The 20988-nt window shown below is 38.9% G+C and overlaps 1 protein-coding gene across 6 annotated transcripts in view; it reads left to right on the top strand.

Moving 5' to 3' along the window:
- LOC131681539 (serine/threonine-protein phosphatase 6 regulatory ankyrin repeat subunit A) overlaps nucleotides 1-20988 on the top strand; it is a 243902-nt gene that overhangs the window by 111069 nt on the left and 111845 nt on the right. For 3 of the 6 annotated variants that reach the window (XM_058962363.1, XM_058962366.1, XM_058962365.1), the window contains exon 4: nucleotides 12585-12701. In XM_058962363.1, the coding sequence (XP_058818346.1) occupies nucleotides 12585-12701 (117 nt within the window). Of the gene's footprint in view, nucleotides 1-1702; nucleotides 1827-12262; nucleotides 12404-12584; nucleotides 12702-20988 lie in introns of those variants that run through there. The other 3 variants (XM_058962367.1, XM_058962370.1, XM_058962369.1) reach the window with 3 other exon arrangements.

Below are 20988 nucleotides of genomic sequence, written 5' to 3'. Positions count from 1 at the left end.
CTGGAAACGCCATCTTATAGAGATTCATTAGACGAGTAATGTGGCATATCTAACTCAGTTTACCCCAAAATGGCGTTTGTCATAAGATAGCACAACAGCGACGATATGTCCATTAATTCATCCACTTAAATGTTTAAATTGAAGAAACTATCATAAAAATTGATCATCACCCATTTCAAAATAATGCTCAGATATTTCAGCGATATTGCTTTTTTGTGAAAATATTGTTCTACCTTAGACACCGTCATTTATTTTCGTATCTAAAGTAACTGTAAGATATGTATCTATCTGACAATATTACACCTAGTTTGTATCTGAATTCCTCTAATTCTGCAAACGTGCCTGAAAGAGGATTTTTAGTCTTAAACATTTTTGGGTTGGATAAAAACACTCATTCATTAACCACAAAATACTGAATGAATAATACAAATATTTTCTTCACAACGATACAATGACAGTGATTATACGGCCTAACGTTTTCCAATGCGGTATGTTACATTGCTGAAGAGGGGTGTGCAGGAATGCCAAGTGTTTTTTTTTTCAGAAAATCTGTGATATTTTTATAAAAAGTCTGAAATTGTCTGAAGGCCTATTTTTTTGAAAATTTTGTAATTTCGTCAATTCTGATTTCAAACGATTAATTTTCAGCATAGAGAATCCATCAAATGGATTAAATTTGAATCTCTGAATTTTCAGCATTTTGGATTGTTGGAACTTCCAGTTGTGTTTCCAGCTATTCTCAAATACGGGTTTATGAATCAACGAAGCATTGTTGCAACTTTTTCTGTTATTTTTAATATTGTCTGGATAAGTTTGGACATATTCTCTGAAATCTGGATAAGGTAAAAATAAATCTGTTTGTCTGGATAAAGCTTAAAAATCTGGAAGAATCTAGATAAATCTGGAAGGTTGGCACCCCCTATGGGTCCCACAAAAATCTAACTATTTTTTATCTGAATTCCTCCAATTGTTACAAACGTGTCCGCAAGAATAGAATTTTCAGACATTTGAAATGTTTTTTGGGTTGATAAAACACACATTCAATAACAACAAATCACTAAATAAACAAAACAAAACTCTGCACAACGATACAATGGCAATTGCATGTCTAAGGAGGAAACTTTTCTAAACATCCGTTTGTTCTCACGTACGAACGTGCGTATATAATATTGAAAATATCCATTTCACCTGCCAGAAAATTTATCCTCAACTGAATGTCTCACCATTGTTTTATTTCAAACTCTAGTCATCACATATAGTTCGTGACTGTAACAAACGTGAATCCAAGAATCCCCACTTGCCTTGATTCAGATGTTATACCATACGTCACCCACGAAAGTAGGCAAAAGTTTGATTGAAACATATTTGACTAGATTTGCAGCAAATTTTGCCTCTGCGCGAATTGTATGTACATACCCTGGTTGGAAAGTTATCGTTTCTTCCTCCGTTTCTACGTTTCACAGCACAAAATTTCACCTAATTGAGATGGTTCAGGTGCATGAGTGGTAAGCAAGCATGAGCCGCCCCGTTCTGTCGAGCAGTGGAGACGGCTTTCTTCAGTCAGAGTTTTTGCCGTGATCCCCGCGGGTGGGCAACGCGGGAAACAGAAGAGTAGCTCTCGGACGCCATGGAATTGATTTTCAAACTTTTTGATCCGAATCAAAGCGAAACTTGGGTAAGAATGTTCAGTTGCAGAAGGATCGTGTTAATGATTGCACAGCCATCGGAGGGACGCGATTGTAGTGTTTGTGTTTGGATAGTATGGTGCGTCTTGGACAATAGCTGCCAGACAATCTGCTCAGTTTTTCCAGTTGAAGCTGTCTGAGGTATTATAATATAGTTTGTTAAGGCTTAATTGAGGTAGTTAAAATTGGTGGGCATCTAATTGACTTTAAAATATACACATGGAGAGTTGTAGAGTAGAGTTGTGATACATATCAATATCCATTATGCTGTTGAAGGCAAAAATGGTACAGTTGAAACTTTTTTCCATAACACGCATTTTCATAACAAATGTAATTTAAAAAATATCACGAAGCATTTTTTTGTTTTTTTGTATGCCACAAGTAAGTGTGAATTCGTGGCAATTTCAAAAATAAGTTGTGCAAAACAAACAAGCCTTCGAAAAATGATTAGTGCATCGATAGTGAACGTGGTAAATAAAAGAGTGTACACAAAAATTTTAATGCTATTCTGATAACGCGGTTACTCGCTGGCTGACTCTTGTAATTTTTTATCATTGTTTGTATCTGGAAGTGCTATTAGATTTTTTAATATTATAACATTTAAAACCGCAACTAGCGGCTGAGACAACTTCGTGAAATGCAGTCTCAGTTAGGACTGTAGTATTTCATTGGGGAAAACAGCACTTTCTCGATGAAAATGACTGTTTAGCCGAATTAAGGCTTGCTCACAGAAGTAAAACTACTTAAGATTGATGAAAAGCACAGTTTTTGTACCTTTAGAGTAGAGTGATTACTTGGAAACTATTTAATTGATTATTTTTGCATTGACGCGACTCGATTTGAGTAACCATTTTATTCGAACTAAGTATTTTTCGAAGATACAATCTTGCATTTGTAATTCTAACTATCTAAAATGGTAGTCCTGATTCTAACGATACGCAGTTACAATGCATAAAAAGCGTATTTGAAAAAAGGGGCCGTTCATATACCACATGGATGAAAACACTTTGTTTTAGATCCCCTTTTTCTTCTCCATGGATAAGTATGGATAATTCCTGTACCCTCACCACCCTCCCCATGACGTCCTCGAGAAATTTTCGATTTTCGGGTAGTGTTTGTTGTTTCACTTTTTTTCGGATTTCCAGATGTGTTGGACTATTTCGATGCTGGCTGTAAACTTGAAGGACTGAATACAAATTGTTCAAACTTTGGACTATTAATGGTTTCCATGGACTTTGTGAAGCTTTCGTACAAATATCGCAGCACTGATCAAAATTACGACTTTTTGCATTTTTGGGTTTTTCAATAGCAATTGATCTAATAATCCATGTATCATTCGATCCACTATGTCGAGCATAACAAATGTCTGTGCATGTTTTTATGGAGCAGAAAAAATCTTCAAAAGAACCCTGAAAAACCACCAGCTTTGAGTTACTGTGATTAGGTTCCAGCTGTCTTTGAGTCTGTTGGCCCCCCTGCGTACATTGCGCACGTTGAGTCAGGTCGCTATCCAACCCTCGCAGGTTGATCCCGGAACCGTCGCCAGCTTCGGACCCCTTGGAGACGTGAACGTGTTTCTTCACGGCCACATGCAGGGTTTATAACCACTCGCCCTTGTCATGCCAGTTGGTGTTGCCAGCTTGCTGTTCTAATTGCCACTTTCGCTTGGAGTTTCGACACTATTAGAGTCACTTCTCTGCTGATAGCATACATCTCTGCCACAATAGTCTCTGCGTTAAGTGAAGACCCACATGACCATGAGCCTGAACATACTATTCAGCTTTACTCGATTCCTATGTGTCTCCGGCGTCGCAATCCAGACGGGGTTTCCGTACTTCAGTATCGCTAGCCAGAAGACACATCTGGCTACTGCTTGGATCCGCGTTGTTCGGCATAATTTTGGCTAAAGCGTTTATAGCGTCATCGATCATTACGCCCAGCAGTTCCAGCGCCCGCTTTGAGGCTGACATGCTCCCAGGCCCGACGAGAGGGGGGGTCAGGGGGGGGCAACTACCCTGGGGCCCGGGTCCGTTTTGGGGGCCCGCATTATTAACTGAATTAAATTTATTTTAATTTAATTGATGAAGTTTATTGTTTCTGTCGACACTGCAAATTTATTACAATCAACTACTTCAACTTTAGCAGCATTAATTGGGTTCGCAATAATACATCATTTCTGTACCCAGACTCATCACACTCATCAACTAACACGTGTATCACTCAGCTACTCGACGGTTACAGCACCGCGGGGCTAGTTCAACTATGTGACGTCACTAATGACAACAACTGTATTTTGGATCTTTGCTTTGGAAGCCAGGAGCTCTCCGATCACTTTGCCGTTTGTCGTGCTCCAGCTCCTCTCGTTAAACTATGCCAACACCACCCTGCTCTTCATTGTTTTCTCCGAAAATGTGTACCTTGTACATTCGAAGATACCACTGAGAAACTGACATATGCCTATCGCAAGACAGATTTTCGAGGAATGCACCTTTTCTTGTCTCGTATCAATTGGAATGAAATCTTGCCACAATCTGATGCAAACGCAGCGGCTGAAATTGTTTCGAACGTACTGATTTATGCTATCGACCAGTTTACTCCTAAAAAACTCAATCATGGCTGTGAATATCCTCCATGGTCGAATCGTACACTAAAAAAAGTTTAAATTGGCCAAAAGGTCAGCTCTAAAAAGTTTTCGAAATACCGAACCGATATGCTAAAGAATCAGAATCTTCTTAAATCATTGTTACAAGAGACTTAATAAGTCTCTCTTCAATTCCTACCTTCATCGTATTCAGAGCCACCTTCGTAACAATCCAAAAAAAGTTTTGGAATTACGTTAATGAACAGAGGCGTGAGTCAGGTTTACCCACTTCTATGTCGCTGGGTGATTTAGAAGCGACTTCATTGCCGGACATCTGTGAGTTATTTCGCCAACAATTCAGCAGTGTTTTTACCAATGATACTCTTAATAATCAAAAAGTCTCCGCAGCAGCCGACAACATTCCCCGTAGGACTAGTATTGGACCTCATTTCACGATATCTTCCGATATTGTACAAAAAGCTTGCACAAAACTCAAGTGTTCTAACACTCCTGGACCTGACGGAATCCCATCATCTATCATTAAAAAATGCTCGTCGTCGCTTTGCCTACCTCTGTCCGTCGTTTTCAATATATCGTTAAGTTCCGGAGTGTTTCCTACCATCTGGAAATCATCTTACGTTTTTCCGGTTTATAAAAAAGGATCCAAAAGCGAAGTTCCCAATTACCGAGGAATCGCATCTTTATGTGCACTATCGAAATTATTGGAGCTCATCGTTCTCGAGTTTTTGACACATTGTTGTTCTAGATACATCTCAGAAACTCAACACGGTCTCATTCCCAGGCAATCTACTTGCACTAATTTAGTAGCCTACACCTCATTTATCGCTCGCTCGCTACAGGATCGATTGCAGGCTGATGCAATATACACCGATCTGTCGACCGCCTTTAATAAAATCAACCAATGGCTTCGATCTTACTTGTCAGGCCGTAAAATGTCTGTTAAAATCGGGAATCATTTACCCTCATCCTTCGACGTAACGTCCGGCGTACCTCAAGGCAGCCATATCGGTCCTTATATTTTCCTTCTATACATAAACGATCTGGATTCATTGATTAAGTGCTTCAAGGTGTCTTATGCCGATGATTATAAGTTATTCCATATAGTTAAAAGTTATTCTGATGCTTTGTTTTTGCAATCTCAGTTAGACATTTTCGCTAATTGGTGACTAACATGACTAACAGGATGGTTTTGAATGCCTCGAAGTGTTCTGTGATTACGTTTGCACGAAAACGCTCCATCGTAACATTTGACTACACTATCTTGCAAAACAAATTAAAAAGAGAAACTACAGTGAAAGATTCAGTGGTTCTTGTGGATTCAAAGCTTACATTTAAGGATCACATTGCTTTTATCTCGTCTAAGGCTTCGCGTAATCTAGGAGTTATTTTTAGGGTTACTAAGCATTTCACTAACGTACAGTGCTTAAAAACGTTGTACTGCTCGCTCGTTCGTTCCACACTGGAATACGCCGCCGTTGTTTGGGCTCCTTTCTACAAGAACAGCATTCAACGCATCGAGAGTATTGAGCGTAAATTTGTGCGTTTTGCGCTGCGCCACCTGCCTTGGAGCGATCCCTACAATCTGCCCAGATACGAAGATCGTTGCAACCTCATTGGTCTTGAAACACTGTCTTTGCGCCGCAATGTGACCAAAGCGTCTTTTGTCTCTGATCTGTTATTGTCTCGCATTGACTGCCCTGATTTACTCCGTCTTCTCAACATTGATATTCGCCTCCGAAACCTTCGTTCCTACTCTTTTGTCCGTCTTCCAGTGTCTCGTACTAATTATGGCAAAAATGAACCCGTCAGTAGCATGTGTAGAGTGTTCAATCAATGTTACAATGTATTTGACTTCAATTTGTCTCACACTTCTTAAAAAAAAATTGTTTTCGCGCACCCTTTCCCAAACCTGATAGTGTTAGCCAATTTTTTATGTTAATGTTAATACTTTACCTATGTAAGATAGAGTTTAAGAAGTGTTTATTTTAAGCAGTGTTTAGTGTTAGTCATTGTATCATTTGGTTTGTTTGTTAAATGTTGATACCTAAAAGATAGAGGTTTTGTGCCTACGGGAGAAGGAGCTTTGGAAAATCCACTCCCGCGGGTTTTTCCCTCTCAATAATAATAACTACGTTCCAATCGTTCCAATGGTTTTCTGAAGTACGTGAACGTAACCCAATTAGATTCATTCAACAGTGCAATAGAACCATTCTGGTTTCATTTATCGCAAGTGTTTGTCAAAGTGTACAGTATGAAGTTGTTTACAATTTATCATATTCTTAGCTAATGTTACTAATAAAAGTTGGATATTTTCGGAATGGGGTTGACGAGTAGATGACGAAAATCAATGAATGAAGCCACTTTGAAAACCAAGATGGTGAATTCCAGTTAAGACATCTCTATAACCTAAAATATTGACATTTTCGAAAAAAGATAATCATAGAATAGATATAGGTATATTGATTTGTGATGCGGATGATATGATTATAGAAAACTTCTCTGAACCAGAAGACGCTATATTGGCCTTCAAAAGGGCATCGCTCATCTACTCGGCAAACCCGCTTAAAAATACCCTCATAGTTTATACAGATATTGTTTGAAATAGCTCCAAGGTACCATTTCTATCATCTACTCATTAAGCCCGTTTCAAAAATTCCCAAATTGTTAGGGTTATCGAGATTATTGTTCAATCGGAAGTCTCCATCCTGGATTTCAAAAAGGTGCCAAATATCCATTTTCATCATGTACTTGTCAAGCCCGTTCCGGAAATACCCATATTGTTAGGGTTATCGATAATGTTGCTCAACCAACGAATTTTGATAAGAATGTGAAGCGATTTTTTTACGATCTAAATCCCAAAAAACGAACTAATTCAATCTACGAACCCTTGGCTTGGTCCGTAAATAGAGGTTCCAGTGTACATATTTGATGCAGAAAAATGTGGGAATTGAACTAGATACTTATTCTACCTATTAGTATTCACCAAAAGTTGAAACTCTTTCTCTCACAACTCTCTGTCTCAGTCTTTCTAACAGCAGACTTCGCTGTTGGATCCCATTCATCGCATTCGGAATGTTTTCTCTCTGAATGTTGGCGCAAATGTAACAACTGATTCCAAAACCGATTTTACCATGTTCAGAAACCAATAAAGAAAATTCGTTCAGGTCATAGTGACAACTGCAATAGCTGCATCCAGTGCCTCAAAATCATCAACATGTACCAACAATGAGAAACAAGGCAGCATCAGTGGTGCGAAATTTTACATTCAGTTGCCTATTTCTGATTAATTTGCTGAATTCAATATTCAGTTTCAATGCTTCCCTCATTCATTCACTTCCAAACTGACTGAAATTTTATGCAGAATCGAATGGTTGAGTGCAGAGGAAATATAAATTCATTCACAAACCAAAGCATTCATTTGTTATTATGTGGACAGTTTGAAGGCTGAAGTTCTTTTACATTTTCGAGCATAACTGAACTGCATAATCTATATCTGGTGCACTTTTGCTTGATGATCTCAGAGCGGACGGACGAGGAAAACAAACAAACCTTCGATTCATCGCGGCGGGCATAAATAGAATTTTATTTCTCTTTCAAGCTCACGAAGGGATGTCAATTTTTCTAAGCTCGGATTCTGAGCAGCATTAACGATGGTAGCATTAACGTGCGTCAAGGGAGCATGAACGATGGCGATATGGACTGTATGGCAATGTCGCAAAAAAGGTTTCCAATTGCAATGGCAAATCGGACGCAAGTCATTCTAATGGCCAGCCACAAACAAATATTCCTTTATTATTTTTATTTTTTCATCTATTACTTATTTAAAATACTGACGACTCTGGTAAGCTAACGCATTGAATCGTATCAAATAAATAATTTTCATAAAAAATAGTTTAATTGAAACGGTTGCATTTGTATAGTTCCTCTAATCGATGTTGAAATAAGAAGTCATATGTGGTACGGCCCGTCAGTACTTCGAACCCCGGGGCCCGGCGCGGCTCTCGACGGCCCTGCATGCTCCCCTACCTTTTGAGCTCGCTGCAGTACTTTGGACTTGCTGACCAATAGCACCTCCACGTTGTGGTGGGTTATCTACAACTTCACCCCTTGCATCCAGGTTCCAATCTTGTCGATCGCCTCCATCGCCAACATTCCCATCTCTTCCGGCTGAGAACGTCTCCCCTATGATTCTACTAGCGTGGCCGAAGGTCTTCTTTCTTCCTTTTCTTCTTTTCCTCATTTTGTTTCTGTTTTGTCCTCTTATCTTCTACGGTATCTCGGTTTACCATTCACTCTGCGATTGTCGGCCGTTTCGCTGTCCTTCACCGACCTTCTTAGGCTTCCTGGTTGCTCCTCCTCTCCTGGTGTTTCCTTTATTCTTTTCACAGAACTGTTCGCATTCGGCTGCTGCTACGGCGGATTAGACGCTAATCACTAGTTCCTCAATCTGTCCGTGCACGTTGTCCTTGCTTTTTTAATTTTTGTTGTTTTTGTCTTCTTTCATACCTTTTGGTTCCCATCTCCAAGCCGCTATCTACGCTCGTAATAAGTAGTCGCCTCTAGCTGATCCCATGGTTACCTTTGCAAGCAGCCTTGAGTGTTTAGCCGATCCTTCAGGGCAGTGGCGTAGTAAGAAGTGTAGGTTTAGTCCCTGACGATAGAGCTGAACTACTCCGATGGAGAGTTTCCCGGCAAGAAAAGTTCTACCGAAACCGAGCGAATCAGCTAGGTGCCGAGGTCAGTTCGACGATTCCGATGAAGCAGGGCGTCCGGCAGGAGCGGATCCAGAAAAAAATTTCGGAGGGGGTCCGAAATTTTGATTTAGAAATATTCATTGTACAATACGTAATATGTAATACCCTCATTTAATTAAAATCAGTTTTGGCGAACGAATCTGGTTTGGAATGTTTTAGAATTTAGAATGAATTTAAAATAGAAACTACTTTAAAATTTCTCATGAAGTTAAAAAATTTCGGGGGGGGGGGGTCCGGACCCCCAAGACCCCCCCCTCTGGATCCGCCACTGCCGTCCGGTTCACTGGTGCCCCGATTATCCGCGACTGGTGGTGTCTCGCTGCAGTCTACTCAGTCTAGTCCCCAGCGGTGAATCTAGCTTACGCTGACGGAGTGTTCCTTGGCGAATAAAGTTCTCCCAATACCGATTCTGCTTTTTTTTCGCTATATTTCTATCGGAATAACCGGTGTGGTGCCATGGTCGATCTGGCGATTACAGATGGCGTCCGGTGCGCTGGCGTTTCAACGACGCTTGCTCGGTCCTCTATTGCAGTCTACTCAACTAGTGTTCGACGGTGGATCTAGCTCATTCCTGCGGAGAGGTCCCTGGCGGTGATTGCTCTCCCGAAACCTTTGCACGACGTTCATCATGCCGTTTTCGCTATAAGACGGTCATGATCTACACCTATTGACTGCGTTCCACGTCTTTACATCGCTTTTCATTCTGTAGGCTACATTATCCGGGATGATGCCCGGTCCTTCCGTTTTAAGTAGCTCCCTGCACGTCGCTTCAAACCTCGGACATTCGAAGACCACATTCTCCGGTGTCTCCTCGACGTTCTCACACTCCGGGCACAATGGTGACGTGGCGTACCGAACCGATAAAGATACTTCCTGAAGCATCCGTGGCATGGCAGGAGCTGTTTCCGGTGGAAGTTCACATCGACAGGTTTGGGATGACCCGGTAGGTCCACTTTTCTTTCTCCGTATTGCCCCATTCCTGCTGCCACTTCACCATCGAATCGATTCTCATCATCTTCCTCACGTTCCTTGCGTTGCAAGTGATTGTAGCACTTGATATCCTCCGCCAGGGTGATGCAGATGGGGATCCCATATTGCAGTATCGATGACGAAACATTAGATAACAGACCGACTGTTCGCAGGCGTAATCAACGTGGTTGTTAAAGGTCGGTCGTTGATTATGACTTCGATGCAATCACGTGCCTTTCGATGGTAATCTGTATCCGCTGAACCGCTTTGCAGTTGCTGACCATCAACACATCCGACTTGTGGTAAGCTATTTGCAGTTTGACCCCTTTCATCCAGCTCTCGATCGCTTCTATTGTCTCCGTCACCAACACCTCCACTTCACCAAGTGTCTCACTCATCACCGTTAGTGACACGTCGTCCGCGAAATGCACGATTTTTGCGGGCAGCCGCAGTGTTAAGACCCCTTCATACATCCAGTTCCAAAGAGTTGGACCGAGAATAGAGGCCTGATTTCTGCTCTTCGATCGTCTCGTACAGCAGTATTCTACTTTGGAAGTAGCTCTTCAGGATCTGGCTCATTCTTCTGTGCAGCGCAGCGGTATTGGCCTATACGACGCTGGATCGCCCGGTGTCTTCCCTGACTTTGGCAGTAACACCAGCTTCTATACCTTTCACATTTCGGGAAAATTGCCATCATCTATAGACTTTAGCAGTAGCATCCTGAACATGTCCGGATACGTCAGGATCGCGGCTATCATCGCCACGGTATTCCATCCGGACTGGGGGTTTTCTTTGATTTTAGTCACATCAACGCTTCTTTGAGATCGTCGTTAGTCGCTTGCCACTAGACTGTGTTTGCTTCTTCTTCTTCACCGTACGGTGTCGGTGACCAGGTAGTTGAATCGTGCTTCGGGAAGATACCCTCAACGATTATCTATAGCTTACCCGGACATATTTCAGCTGGTGTCGATGGGCCCTCATCTTCGTCGTGACGAATCAGTACGCGTCCTCCAGGGATTGACATCTACTTTTCAGCTCAGCACAGCTACTTATGGCAAACTGGCTTGCTTAGCTTGGTCTCCCGTTTTAAGCATCCATAGCTTCTCGAAACGTCGCTTGCGCTCCTCTCTCACTCTCCGATCTTGCTCTCTGAGCCCGCCTTCTGGCTCTAAGACAAGCAGCGTGTAGCGTACTGAGCTACTCATTTAATCAGAAGCTGCACACGGTCTACTGCATTTCTCCAGTTTTCGTGGCATTGTAACGTCACAAACCGTCACAATCCTTCTTGTTAGATCAACCGCATAAACGTACTTGATTCCGCTATTCACCGAAGTGACTCAACAAAGAGGTTTTTGTTAAACACTTTCGTCTTCCACTTTAGCTTGCTGGTCGTCCTTCTCCATGCTGCAGCAGGGATCCATTGACCGATGCGTTAGCGTATCGCATGGTGGTCGCATTGGGGATACTCGCACACGGAATTTCTCCCGGTACCGATATCCGTTTCGTGAAACAATAAGCTCCCAGTTTTGTCACGATTCCAGGAGCCATTTAGCTCCACGCTTCGCCGCGATCTACTCGTTGCAGTTCGTAATACTTCAAAGGTTAAAAATCTATTGAAATTACCCACACATTTTTTCGATTTGCGAGTCTAAATCACCGTTGACTGATCAAAGATTCTTTGAGTATATTGTCCACCATCAACAATTCCGGCAATCCCGTGCACCGGGCTTAGTTCAGAATTAAAATCACATCGCTTCATCAGTCTAACTGAACCGATTTTCTCAAACCAAGTTACAAATTGAAGGTTGGGAGTCGCACCCCCAAACACAAAAATCAACGATTTAAAAATGTCAAGTTTTGAAGTGTGTGATTGATAAAAAATGACACATTTACAATATGACTTAAAACGCTACAGCTACCCCAATCATGTTAGTAGGTATCGTATACATGGACAACAGGCCGATCTGGAGGTAGAGAGCAGAAGTCAATTGGATTCAATGAGCATCGAGCAAGCGCATCATTCTTTTCAAAAACCATTTGTTTTCTGAAGATTTCCGTTGGCTTTTATCAATATTATTTAATTAATCCTGAGTGTGTTCTGCATTATTTCGTTTTTTGTTAATCAATTCCCTGGTGCCATATGATTGACAAAATCAGTATAGAAGTCAGCATTCATCAACACGATCAGGTTCAAACGCATTAACGATGCGAGCACAGTGGAATGATAATGGTTTAACGGAACAAATTTTCAGAGAGCGATTCTACATGCTGTCGAGGAAGAACAGCAACTGCAGATAGCGAAGGAAGATGCATTTTTCAAAATTTACCAGAAGCTTGTCTACGAGGATGAGCAATTTGTGGGTGAGCTTTTGCCGGAAGGACTCAGTGCTGGGGTAAGTTCTGCCTAGGATTTGATGCTGCCGACTGGATGTCTCTTACAATCAGCTTCAACCCTATCGGTCCGAAGGATCCGCGTGTGATATCAAACTGAGTGCTAGTTCCCTTTTATACGAATCAACTTTAACTACTAATTAATTAACCTGATTTTTTTCTTTACTTTCTTCCCTCAATTAGTCACGACAACAAACGGCTGTTCATTTGGTAGCTAGTAGACAAACCGGAACTGCAACTGCAATTTTACGGGCTCTTTTGGCTGCGGCCGGTAAGGATATCCGAACAAAGACTGACGGTGTAAGTAGAAAATATAGGCAACTCTATGCCGCTTCAATCAAAACCATCGAGCGGCCCGGCGGAAGTATAAATCGATCGATCACCCAACGCCAGCGGGTTGAAAGACAATTGAATCGATTTATACTACGACTGGGGCCGTGGGATGGTTATTTAAATGCGGCAACTCCCGAATTGGTGGCTAGCTTAGTGAACATGAATTACCGTTTTCCCGCGTACCTGCCCGGGGAGGTGGAAAGCAATTTGGGAGACGTTATCGAGTGCCTATCTGTACCCCATCGCGATGGTTGACTGTTTGGAGCACGTTACAAAGGTTGCTACGGGATACTGGTCGACGAAAAAAAAAGTTTGGATAATAAACAATTGATAGGTGTTACTACCCGTGACCTATTTTGGGCGAAGCAGGCAGGTAAATATCGATTCGGCTTAAACTGCGAAGTTGGAATGGAATAGATTTTTTTAATGGTGGTCAGTGCCCACTGGATTACAATTACCCCCTGATAGAAAAAAAACATTAACAAGCCTAAAGAGTTGGTGCATTCGACGAATAGTATCAAAAATACACTGTTGACCAAAAAAATTGAGTACACTTGATAATGATCGATTTTTAAGGTTGAGGTTCTTCTTTAAATAATGATAATTCAGTATTATTATTTCATAATAAAGATCCTAGTTTCTAGAAAAAAAATCATTAACGGACCACTTCAATGAAAACTGTGGTTTTGTGACGTCTCCGCAAAACAAATTGTTTCTCCATAAAAATCGCTCCAATTTTGTTGAGATCTTCTTACTACCTAAAATGAAGCTGAAACAATATTTAGGAATTTACCGAAAAGCGAAATATGCATTTATTACAAAGATTTCCTGTCCAGAAAATTGTTGGTCCTGTAAAAATCCAATCAACATGGCTCATTTCTGTAGCTCAATTTTCTAGTCAGGTTATCTCCGTAAATAAATAAAAGATAATACTGAACTTACTTTGATCCCTTTGTGACATTCCAAAGAAACCTTTTCAATTCACTGCTTCCACAAAAAGTACTCAAAAATCGGAATTTCCTGTCCGAAAGATTTGGGTGAAGGGATGTTTATTTACATCCATATCGGCAACACTATGGTGTTTGCAATAGTTTGCATGCACAGCGTAAATGTGGATAATATATGGTCAAAAGAAAATGTTGAATATTCTAAAATGTGCTTATAAGCATATAATCATATATCTCAATAAAATAAGCATTGTATCTAGCTTATTTCATTTTGATCATCAATATTGATATGAATTTATCCCAATTTATAATGTAGAATGTGTTGAAAACATCGTTCCATAAATGACCATTCGTAATCGAACATTTGTTACATTGTGAAAACATTTAGCGTATAATGATATTCCATGGCCATCTAGCTTCAATTTGGCTTGTTTGTTTACTTAAATGACATGACTTCATTGACATCAATGCTTTTATCTAGCATGCTAATTGAAAAGAGTTTATATTCATTTTAGAAAATATACACTGCGAAAAATATCGAAATCTTTTCCATTCTTCAAAAACGCAGTACTGAGTAGTGAACATGAACACTAATGATAGAGTATAATGAAAATGTGGAGCTGTTTTCAAGATAAATTAGTGTCAGAAATACAACTGTCAGCAGTTGATTATTCGGACCATCCACATCCGTCTTACTATCCGATCAATGACAGGCGGCTTTTATATCTGTCTTCAACAGTCGAAACAAATGAGGTGGACTACAGTCATGTAAAACTTAGTCCAAATTCAGTTCAGCTAACAAAATGTATTTAACACATCTTTCAATATCGATGAATCACTTTTTGAAAACATCTGCGTTATACCACGAATAGTTAATCTTTTTTCACTAAAGGTGTTCAGTTCAAGGTGAATCAGGAATCAGAATATATTGGCTCAAATGCTCTGTTCCTTGTATGTAGCCGGAGATTTGTGCCTAACTGTGAAAGTTGTTAAATTACGTGTTCAAAGTTGTGTTACAGCTATTATTGCAACGTGATTTCCCCTATCTATCACCAGTTCATAGGACAATATCAAGTTACTATATTTCATATAGTGTCTTTTATGAATTTGGCTGTTCAGTGGGCTCTAGTTCTCAAAATGTTCAACCAATTTCAACCAAACTTTCTGCAAATCAGCATTCATTCATGTTGCGAAAACTCTATTTATTACGGTCAGCTCAGACACAGAATCGATGGATAAGTTAGAACATATTTTTCGGGAAAACCCGTGTAAGCATTCGTTACATATCAACATCGCACTATATGTACGCGAATAACCATCCATTCCTTAAGGTTAAAACCTCTATAATCAAAATAAAAAAAACCATCCATGTTTGCATGCAAGATCCGTCTGCCGATTGTCAGAAGTCTGCTAGCCGATCGTAGCACTGGTAAGTTGATTTTACTGATGCCAGATATATTCCTTACACACATTGAAAGCTTGATGTTCAGTTATCAGTACCTTCGGAATCTGGTACACTGAAATTTTGTATTTGGTAATATTGCAACATGATCATAGTCAATCGTATATAAAAACGCTTTGAATTCATTTCGAACCATATTGATCAGTTTTTTATTTAGATTCTCTAAAACGCATTGTAATTACTTTACACACAATCACTAACTAAATATCAATGGGCTTCCACTGAACATTATCTAAGAAAGCATTGATTTTGTAATATAAATTTTTATTTTTATATCAAGGTTGAAAACCAAACTTAGTGGATGAGTTCCATCGTAGCAACCTTCGATGACGAAAGTAAAAAATGTTCACTGACGTCATGGTTGTTTTGAAAAAAATTATATGATTGAGATTGAAAATATGAACCCACAAACGTACATCTACATCAACTATAATTTGTAATAAGAGCACACGGTATTCAAATTCTGATGTAAAGACTTCGATGACTCCGAGTAAAGTAGGTAGCAACATGTGTGTCGAATGTTTTAAATCGGTAACATTCGAGCTTTCTGATGCCGTAACATACGATTTACTGGAAAATGGAAACTGAAACTGAATAGATCCGAAATTTGGTATAAATCCTGGAGAGCGGGAGTACAGGAACAACAGACACGTGACAACTGAGCGTATTACTTTGCCGCAAGTTGGAATATCGGGAGACCCGAGTCTACCAGCATTTTACTGGTAGTTATGAAGGCACCAGGAAGTTGCCAGTTAAATTTTTCCATTTTCTTTTAACCATATTGTTTTCAGGATGGCTGCGTATATATTAGTAATTCTTATTAGTATCAATATATATTCGTTTCGCCTTTTGTTATCTTCGTCGTCTATGAAAACTGTTTCGGTTCCGAGCGTTTTCATTAAGTGGCTGATCGGCCTATTATGAAAATAAAAATGCTTGTAAGGACGACCAATTTGTATCGCAATACCGACAAAAATGTTCCCCAATTCGGAAATAAAGTGCCATGAATTCTGGAATAATCGTGTTTCTACGTTCGGGAACAGGATCGTTAACAGAAATTCATGTGTTTTATAAACGTGTTCATTTTTCCGTAACGTCTGCTTTATTTTTGGAGACATTTGATTTTTTTATGAACATCACGGGTCCCGCTTAGTCATTGACAAATCGTTTTTACTGTCTGTGAGCTAGTTGATGAACATTTTTCATAAACCAAGTGTTGATTAGTGAATTTATTAATAAATTTAAGAACATTGTTCACGGTTTGACGTGAACTGATTAATGATTTATTACATCTTGATCATGATCAAGTTTTTGTGGTTGTGGATGAGGTTATAAAGCTACTGCTTTAGCTTCACGAAATAATATTCATGGATCCCTTCAAGCTTCGTAAACTGATTCCTGATTCCGAGTGTGTTAGTCACGATAAACCCTTCTTATTCGTAAAATAACTCACAAAATCAAGATACATTTCCAATTTCATGATATAGTTCATGAAATGTGCAATTTTGTGCATGATATGCTTCATGCTTGTGAAATTTAGAAGATATCTATAATCATTTGCACTTTCATGCAACTCTGCACCAGGTCTGGAAATTGTCACGTGAACAATTTCACAAAATTTTGGAATATTATAATTATAAGTATATAACAGGGTTGTTAAGTTGAATTCAACTTTACCGCCGATAACGATGAATTTAGCGCCATTATCAGCGTTGATTTTCACGCTAATTTAATCGTCATCGTCAACGCACTTCGTTGAATTCAGCATTAGCGTCATCGAAAATTTTCGCGTTGAATTCCGTTTAAAGTTTTTTTTTTGTCAGAGAAATTATATAATTTATTCACATGAAATTTAAATTTGTATTTAGAAATATTTTTGTAAGAAGGTATACTTTTTATTTTATTTAAAGTACATATTCTGAGGTTAGTTGTTGGAACATTCTTAACGTAGGAATAGACCCCAAGAGAAAAATCCAAATTGCGCGATCTCGAGGGCCAGTAGATGTCTCCTTGGTATAAGTCCACATGTAATGGCAATCGATCATGCAACGCTAGTGCCCCATGTTCAGCAACTGAATAGCAGGTTGCGTCATACCATTGAGAATATACATCGGCCAGAGCCGTGTTAAAACTATTCGGCGCCCCTGGACATTATTGTGGACAACTGAACTCGTGTGAAACTGCTCAATACATTCAATGAAAATGATTACGTATCATTTCGCTGAGACGTTTAAGGTTTCTAAAATGAAACATATTGTAATGGCAATTGGAAAGGTAACAGAACATTTGAAGGTTTGAAATATTCAAGCGAATTTCTCTTAGCTGCATCCGCATAATATAATTTGTCTTTATTTTTTTAAGAGATTTTTTCCCGATTCTCGCATTCCTTGTGCAGGATACAAATAATGACTCTTTGTTGCATTGAACGAATTGAGTTTGTTACATATTTCGAATGACGTTCAATTTGGTCAAGGAAGATGTATAAAGCGAACTGAGCTATGTACACTTACAGAATAATCATAATTTTACATTTCCATAATTCGCAGGAAGAACTTTCAATGCTTCATTTCGTTGGTGATATGGCGTCTTTGATTAGATTTCTTTAGAAATCTTTTAGTTGTACTCGTATTTGGATCCTTTTGGTAGTCTGGTAGTCCAAACAAAATCTAATTATTGCCTCCTTATTTTTTATATCTAACATAATTGCGACCCGGTGTGTCCATGCATTAAGGCAGTTCACCCTTTCGACTTTGATATAAGTTGAAAAATGTGCAAATTAAAAATAGCTTTAAGTTGGCATAGTCTGTGCAAAAAATTATTTATTTGAAGACAATATGTTTATATAAAAAATATTTATCTACTAGATAGCATAAGCACCATTCTATAAATGATCAAAACAAAAATCAACGCAAAATTTTCGTTAACGGTAACGTTACATTCATCGAAGTGCGTTGACGATGAACGATGAAATTAACGCCAAAATCAACGCTGTTGAATTAAACGGAAAAATTATCGATTCAACGATATCGCGTTGAAACGATAACGTTGAAGTCATCGCATTAACAACCCTGGTATATAATAATTATAAATTGTACATATAATATACAACACAAAACGAATATTAAATTTGTTTTTAAAATATAAACGTGAGTGACATTATCATGCCTGAAAAATCAGATAGAAACCTCATCAACTAATATAACGACACAATGTACATAGTAATTGCGAAAATCGTGACATCATGAACATCGTTCAATATTCAGCTCTTTTGGTCGAAACAGTGTTTCTTCAAATTATGAACTAGATTTGTAAATAAAACTAAACATATTTGGCACACAACCGCAGTGATCTTACTAAACATTTGAGTGTAACACCATATGATATTTGGCGTGAAATAGTTTCAGGACCGGTGTTAGGCTAAAAGCGTGGTGGGATTAGATAAATACCGCATTTTTGCATTACTCATACTAGCATAACAATCTGATAAAATGACCTGCGGTGCGTTTGTAGCACATGACATCGTGGTACATCGAGGATTTCAGACAGAGGAGTATTGTGCGTACGAGACATCTGCTCGCCTGATTTCAAATTTTAGATTTGTTCTAAAAATTCCAAGTGGGTAATTACCCTCGCAGATATATTCGAGTGGGTAGTACTACTTATACTACCTAGGTCATCCGCCATCTCTGCCTAGTTTTGTGAAAAAATTCTATGCAGTAGCAAAATACAGAATTAGAATCATGCGTCACCGTAGTTATCAAATAGAGATTACCTCAAGACGCCATTTATCTATGCATTCACTGGTTGAACAATCTGTTTCGCTGCGGTATATCTGATTTCTTTGTATCCACAAAAATTACTGTCAAACTAATTAGATCAGGCGAGGTTTCGACCAGTGTTTGCAACGCAACTGTAGCAACATTCTCTCTAGAGGTTGTAATCTCTTTTTTGCAAACCATTCCATTAAAGTTCAGCTGGAAAATACGCCGGCATTATGGCTGGTTCTGGTAAGTATTCCGACACCAGTAACAAAACGAATACTAATTAGAATTGATTGTGTCCCTGGAGATTGAAAACTAACCGGTCACCAACCAGAATTCCGGCTCATTTTCCTGCTGGACTTACTAGGGTGTTAGTTGATATACATAATATACTGAAACTTTATTTAGTCATCGATAGCATATATTTCTATCTGCATCTTGCCTCTTTAACTGTAAATTGCTCTTCCCGTCATTGACCACATGCTAAAAATGCATAAATATCACAGCAGAATAAAAGAGACGGAAACAGGAAATATGCTAACTCTGCATATTTTTTTTTCTCAGTGTATACAAATTTGTAAAAAGTAACTTGTTCAAATAAACCGCTAGATTTTTGCTTGGTCTGTCGTGTCAGAACCATCAAAGTAATCAACAGTGTTCCTAAAATATTTTCGTGGCCAAGCATTTTTTTCCATTGAAGTGGTCCCTTAAAGGGTTTTGTGTTACGAATTGAATTAATGTTTGATTTACAGAAGTTTTTAAATACTTCTCGAGTTCATGTTTCGTTTGAGATTTACCCTAGTAGTTCAGATGCATGCGATTTTAATAAGTTAAATAAGTCGGTCTATTTTGGCACACATCTAGTCGCCTGGCCTGGCCTAGAAAGAAATAAGGAGTAAATTGAGCCAAAAAACCATATATAAACTATTAAAAAAAAACTGAATGAAGTAATTAAACACCAAAATACCAATTTTCCTTTACCTTGTGCATTGGAATTTACGAATTTGCTAAGAACATAAAAGGCTTTTAGTTCTTCTTAATTTTCTTGAAAGAGCAGCCCTGTCGAAATTCTAAAGGCAACAAGCGACTATTGTTGCTATTTGCATAATTGGTGTAAATAATTTCACCTCGAAGATTGCAACTAAACCAAGATTTCAAAAATATGGTTGTATATACAAATTTAATTAAATTTTCAAAAATGTCTGTTAACTTTATTTGAGATTATATCGTTATTGACGACTTTTATTCAATTTGCATGAATTGTTGATGTCCCTGAAAAGCATCCAGTATAAAACCAGCAGCACTGTTATTCAGTGTCTTCGTGACCTTTTTGTTTATATTATAAACATTCTTGATTTTACAAAACGACCAATCAGTTTCTAATTCAATATTGAGGTTAGGACTGTATCAAATTTACTCGTGATTGCCTTGTCTTGGGGTTTTTTATCCATCTGATTCAGAATAATATTGACATATTTTTGTTTATAATAAGTAGATTATAAAACATAATCAAACGTTCCTCTCTTACTGATGCATTAAACTCGCCATACTGGAAACCGCACTGTCCACCTAATTATATCACCAGTTTCGTGTACATTTTCTCATTACTCGAAAAAATAATCGTCCACATTGCGTACTGGCAAACGAATCCGGCAAGGAAATAATAATACCATCATCTATGTTTCCACCCACATCCTACCACCGACCAATCGAGTCGAGGTTGGAAACATTGGAAAACTGATAGCACAAATACAGACAAGCACGAATGTTTGTCTGTAGCAGCGGTGAAAACGGATCGGATCGATATCCGGCCCCTGTCTGTTATTGCTAGTCTGGCATTGATGAATGTTAGCTCTCTAGGGTAGGGTACCTAATTCATGACGAAAACAATTTTTTTTCGGTCTCTCTTCTTAGAGTTCCTTTGATTGATATTTTCGGATTGCTTCTAGATTACACCACAATGTTTTAATCACTCACAATTACTTTCTCTACCTTTCTAGCATACTTTTCAATATACTGCTACCCAACAATAGCGAATGTTATTTTTCCTGTACCAGCCTTCGTCCCAATCAATGACGTATTTT

The sequence above is a fragment of the Topomyia yanbarensis genome, chromosome 2 (assembly GCF_030247195.1).
Source record: "Topomyia yanbarensis strain Yona2022 chromosome 2, ASM3024719v1, whole genome shotgun sequence".
NCBI lineage: Eukaryota > Metazoa > Arthropoda > Insecta > Diptera > Culicidae > Topomyia > Topomyia yanbarensis.
This window is presented reverse-complemented; position numbering and strand designations above follow the sequence as displayed.